We start from the raw sequence: 5782 nt of genomic DNA, 5'->3' as shown, positions 1-5782 counted from the left end.
GAAAGACACCACATTCACTGTTAAATCATTTTTAAACTAAAGCCAAGGAAAACACCGTATTTAATAACAAAAATATTGCATGCTGGTAAAACATTGTTCCTTCGGTTCCTTTTTGTTAAGGCGCTCTCTATATTTGTAAAGACTAAGAGATTTTGTTACCCTGCGATATGTGCTCTCTGAAATCTTTCCTAATGGTCCAAAATTTAGAACATTGCTAATACTACTAATTGAGTCATGTTTTGTAAACTAATTTATAGATTGAATACACGCAAAAAAACTAAAGCACATGAACTCATTGCATGATTGGACCAGGCAAAATTTAGAACATTGTTACTAATACTACTGCACAAGAATACTCTGACCCCGACCCATCACCTCTAAATGGACCACCCATCACCTCTAAATGGACCAACAATTGAGTCATGCACTCATTGAACTCATTGAATGATTGGACCAGGCAACTTCCTGTGCAAGCTATTGCAGATACAAAACTGGGCACTGTAACTTCAAGGAACATCATGTCCGATTCGTATGAAACAAAAGCAACGTTGGTGGATGTAGGTACGGTTTTCGCATTCTGAATTCAGCGAGCGAGAGAATTCCTCGTCCAAATGCTTGTGAAATTAAACAGAAGAGGCTCTCAAAAGATTTCTAACAAACCCTTCATGTCCAACCTCCTCACGTTTCCTGTAAATTGATTAGTTTATGCCATTCACATGACTCGAATAACAACATTAAGTTGGAAAACAAACCAAAAAGACATTCAGAAATGGTAACGTATGAAGTCAAAATAATAATGGAAAAAGGCTGTGAAAACTAAACCCTATTTGTTTACCTGTAGCTCCGCCAATTCCCAGCGATTTGTTCGTGGCTTCGTGCTGTGCAGGTCGAGTAAATCCTGATGATGCAGGGCAAGCAAATAAGTTTGGGAAAATGGCAAGAATTCAAACAGCAGGAGGTCGAGCCCTTTCGCTGCACCCTTCGGGCATCGCCGTAGCAATTGAAGGATGGCGTATATTCCGATCACACATTGCTTAAGGGTAATTGCTCATAGAAATTCAAATTTCATTTGGGCGGGTTTTCAAATTCAAATTCAAACGAGTGACACATTAAATGCTTATGTTATATATCTTGTATCGTATACAATAGCGTTCCGACCGTCTCACGGTGGTAGAGGCAGAATCGTAGGAAATTCGTCGTCGGCACTGTGATGCCCATCCATGCCGCATGGTCCGTATTTGGATGCAGGGTATGTTAACCATGGTAACCAATACAAACAACGATGGCATCATGCATATCTCCATCACTATGCAATCGGAATCTGTTAGCCGGAGAATGGAGGCGATGTCAGAACCCGTCTCCCAAGACTGTCCTTAGACTCTGTTAAGAGAGCATTTACTATGCTATAGTCCTTGAAATAGCACTTGCCTACATGTTCACCCAAACACTGTTTCTCCACATAACGCGCACTTTCTCCTCCCCTTTTCGTTTATAAATACTCCCCATACCCACTGGAACAACACTGCTTCTCTCCCTCCTTCCCACGATACCCACTGCCGGAAGCCCGCCCTTATTTCCATTTCCATCGCCATGTCGTCTCCCTCTTTCGCTTTGCCTGCGCTCTTTCTCCTCTTCCTCTTCCTTTTCCCTTTCTCCTCTGCGCATTCATTTCATGATGATGCACAGTCCCTGTTGGTATTTAAGAAGCTCATTACTAGCGATCCCGATAATTCCTTGGCCAATTGGAGCCCCACAGTCCCCCTTTGCAACTGGACTGCTATTACTTGCGGCGGCCGTCATCCAGACAGAGTCGTGGCCATCGATCTCGATGGCATGGATCTACGCGGCACCATCTCCCCTTCGCTTGGCAATTTGTCGTTCCTACGCTCACTCAATATTTCACACAATAAGCTCCACGGTCATATCCCACGTCAATTGGGACGCCTCTTTCGTTTGAGGTGGCTCTGGCTGCAACATAATCAATTGGAAGGAAATATACCACATCAACTCAGCAGCTGTAGAAATTTGGTTTGGTTATCCCTCTCATTCAACAATCTGAGCGGAAATATACCCTGGGAGTTGGGTTCCCTGTCACATTTGCAAGTGCTTCTATTGGGAGCAAACAGTCTAACAGGTACCATTTCCCCTTCTTTAGGAAACCTTTCAGCATTGATTTGTTTAGATATTTCTGAAAACACTTTGGTTGGGCTTATTCCACCACAACTGGGTTTTCTGACTCATCTGCAAATTCTTTATCTTCATTTAAATGAATTGTCCGGCAGCATTCCCCCTTCATTGTCTAATATCTCCACTTTGATTGACTTGGCAATTTCCATCAACCACCTTACTGGCAGCATTCCACAAGAATTGGGCCTTCTCACCCATCTGCAAACTCTTTACCTTCATACAAATGAATTGTCTGGCAGCATTCCCCCTTCATTGTCCAATATCTCCACTTTGACTGACTTGGAAATTTCCACCAACCACCTCACTGGCAGCATTCCACAAGAACTGGGCCTTCTCACCCATCTGCAAATTCTTTACCTTCATACAAATGAATTGTCTGGCAGCATTCCCCCTTCATTGTCCAATATCTCCACTTTGACTGACTTGGAAATTTCCACCAACCACCTCACTGGCAGCATTCCACAAGAACTGGGCCTTCTCACCCATCTGCAAATTCTTTATCTTCATACAAATGAATTGTCTGGCAGCATTCCCCCTTCATTGTCCAATATCTCCACTTTGACTGACTTGGAAATTTCCGCCAACCACCTCACTGGCAGCATTCCCCAAGAACTGGGCATTCTCACCCATATGCAAACTCTTTACCTTTCTATAAATGAATTGTCTGGCGGCATTCTCCCTTCATTGTCCAATATTTCCACTTTGATTGACTTGGAAATTTCCACCAACCGCCTCACTGGCAGCATTCCACAAGAACTGGGCCTTCTCACCCATCTGCGAAACCTTAACCTTAATACAAATGAATTGTCTGGCAACATTCCCCCTTCATTGTCCAATATCTCCACTTTGACTGACTTGGAAATTTATGAAAACAAATTTATAGGGTACATTCCATTAGAATTGGGTGCTAAGCTCCACAACTTAATCACCCTCTCTTTATGGGAAAATCAACTTAGTGGGAACATACCATATACAATTGGGAATTGTTCCAAACTCCAATTACTCTTTCTAGACTACAACAAATTGACTGGGAGTGTTCCGGTAGAGTTGGGTAAACTATCCCTCCTTGAAAAATTAAGCTTCCATCATAATGAGCTTGATAGTGGCAGCACCACAAAGATGCTTTTTCTTGTATCTCTTACGAATTGTTCTCACCTACAAGAATTACACTTGAATGACAATAAACTAAGTGGTGTATTGCCCCTTGCCATAGGGAGACTTTCCACCAATTTGTCTTACTTTTCATTAGCAAACAACAAAATACAAGGAAACATTCCTCCACATATTGGCAATCTTAGTAGCCTAATCTTTCTAAATTTAAGTGGAAACTTTTTAAATGGTACCATTCCACCATTTGGAAACCTTACAAAATTAGAAAGATTGGACTTAGGAAACAATGAATTAGAAGGTAACATCTACAATCAATTTGAACAATTACAACGACTTGGTCTCTTGGACATTAGTGGAAATATTCTCTCTGGAAAGATTCCAAATTCCCTTGCACCCCTTAAACAACTAAGAAGACTCCATCTTCATCACAACAAGTTATCAGGGAGCATACCTTCCAACTTAGGAAATTGTATAAATTTGGAATTGCTTGACCTATCTCACAATATGCTCACTGGAAGCATACCACGAGAAATTGCTAAACTTTCTAATCTACAATTCTATTTGAATTTGTCATGGAATTTATTAGAAGGCTCCTTGCCCATGGAGATTGGTAAAATTGCAATGGCTCAAGCTATAGACATTTCTTCCAATCACTTGACTGGGGTCATTCCACCTACACTTGGAAGTTGCAGTGAACTACAATCATTGAATTTATCTAGAAATGCCTTCCAAGGCTCTATTCCAGATTCACTTGGAACTTTACTAAGTCTTGTGAACCTAGATCTCTCTTCCAACTCCTTATTAGGTCCAATACCAGTTGTTACTCTCCAAAACTTGAAAATGCTTCAAAGTTTGAATTTGTCTTTCAACAATCTCACAGGAGAAATCCCAAAAGAGGGATTTTTTGCAAATCAAACAATTATCATGTCCTTCATTGGGAATCCAGGCCTTTGTGGACCAAAAGTATTCATGTTACCTGCATGTCCAACATCAAGAAGTCATTTTGCAGTTGTGAAGAAAATACTATTTCCAATGAGTGGAGCTATTGTTTTTATACTATGTTGCTTACTTTTGGGATTCCTTTGGAAAAGGAATATGCATGTGCAAAACTTTGATTCCTCAAAATCCATTTTGCAAAAGTTAGAGCACAAAAGGATCTCATATCAAGAGCTTCAAATAGCAACTAATGGATTCAGCAGGAGCAACTTGTTGGGATCAAGTAGTTTTGCATCAGTTTATAAAGGAATTTTGAGTGATGGCACAATTGTTGTTGTGAAAGTTTTCCAAAATGACCAGGGTGAGAAGAGTTTCAAAGCAGAGTGTAGTGTCTTGCAAAAGGTTCGACATCGAAATCTGGTGAGGATCATAACCTCGTGTTCCAACCCTGATTTCAAAGCTTTGGTGTTTGAATTTATGTCAAATGGAAGCTTGGAGGAGCATTTGTATCATGACAGAGATGACAATAATGATGAGAATGTGTGTGGCTTGGGATTGAAAACACTACTAAACATTGCCATTGATGTGGCCCATGCCATGGAATATCTACATCATTATTCTCATGTGCAAATAGTGCATTGTGATATAAAACCCAGCAATGTGTTGTTGGATGAAGACATGATAGGCCATGTGACAGATTTTGGTCTTGCAAGATTGATTGGTGCAGACTTTGGTGATTCACTTACTTCAACACTTACTTTGAAAGGGTCTATGGGTTACATTGCTCCAGGTATGGTTTTTTTTTTTAAATTAGTTTTAATTGTCATTTTTCATCAACAATTTTGTATACACTAGTGAGATAAATATTTATTGAAGTTTCCTTTAATGCAGAGTGTGGATTAGGTGAGTCAATGTCTACCAAAGGAGATATTTACAGCTATGGCATTTTGTTATTGGAAATACTTACAAGGAAACGACCAACCAGTGACATGTTTTCTGGAGACCTTAACATTCACAAGTGGGTGAACCTAGCCTTTCCAAACAGAGTGAAGGAGGTAATTGACAACAATCTGTTTAGTGCACAAGATGGAGATGGATTTGAAGAAAATAATATACACAATTGCCTACTTTCTTTGCTACAAGTTGGTTTGATTTGTTCAAAAGATTCACCTAATGAACGACCAACTATGAGAGATGTGGTAATGGTATTGGAAAATCTCAAAGAAGATTTAGTGGCAAAAACAATTGCTATAAAAAGAAGTATATCCAATTTACTTGGCCATACAAATGCACCAAATATAAATTCCATAACAGCAAATGACCAAAGTTCTTCTACATTTTAGTTTGTGAAAATTGTAAGTACAAAATATTTCAATCTTACCATTATTCTTTTCGTCACATATTTATTTTTTATTTTAAAAATTTATATCATGAAGTTGCTACTTATTATACAATTTTTTTGCCCTCTTAAGATTAAATATATTCCCAGTGTGTATTACTCAATTTTCGATACTCTACATATTTTTGCAGGTTTAAAAATGAAGCTTTA

At 39.4% G+C, this 5782-nt stretch overlaps 1 protein-coding gene across 1 annotated transcript; it reads left to right on the top strand.

Moving 5' to 3' along the window:
- The first annotated feature begins 1467 nt into the window (after window positions 1–1467).
- Window positions 1468–5576, top strand: LOC149208470 (uncharacterized). The gene is made up of 3 exons (XM_089398352.1): window positions 1468–2078; window positions 2355–5023; window positions 5125–5576. The coding sequence occupies exons 1-3, from the start codon at window positions 1591–1593 to the stop codon at window positions 5574–5576; spliced, it is 3609 nt and encodes a 1202-aa protein (XP_089254478.1). The 5' UTR covers window positions 1468–1590.
- Window positions 5577–5782: the final 206 nt, after the last annotated feature.

This window comes from Pinus tabuliformis, chromosome 1_2 (genome assembly GCF_031772625.1).
Source record: "Pinus tabuliformis cultivar Carrire ecotype Pingquan chromosome 1_2, CPIR1, whole genome shotgun sequence".
Taxonomy (NCBI): domain Eukaryota; kingdom Viridiplantae; phylum Streptophyta; class Pinopsida; order Pinales; family Pinaceae; genus Pinus; species Pinus tabuliformis.
The sequence above is the reverse complement of the archived record's forward strand: the minus strand, read 5'-3'. Positions and strand labels throughout refer to the sequence as shown.

What these genes read in the sequence shown, in the direction of transcription:
- LOC149208470 (XM_089398352.1), top strand. Translation starts at nt 1,591, where the DNA reads ATGTCGTCTCCCTCTTTCGCTTTGCCTGCGCTCTTTCTCCTCTTCCTC. An exon ending in AGCGGAAATATACCCTGGGA is followed by an intron (nt 2,079 to 2,354) that starts GTTGGGTTCCCT and finishes CCTTACTGGCAG; the next exon opens with CATTCCACAAGAATTGGGCC. An exon ending in TATGGGTTACATTGCTCCAG is followed by an intron (nt 5,024 to 5,124) that starts GTATGGTTTTTT and finishes CCTTTAATGCAG; the next exon opens with AGTGTGGATTAGGTGAGTCA.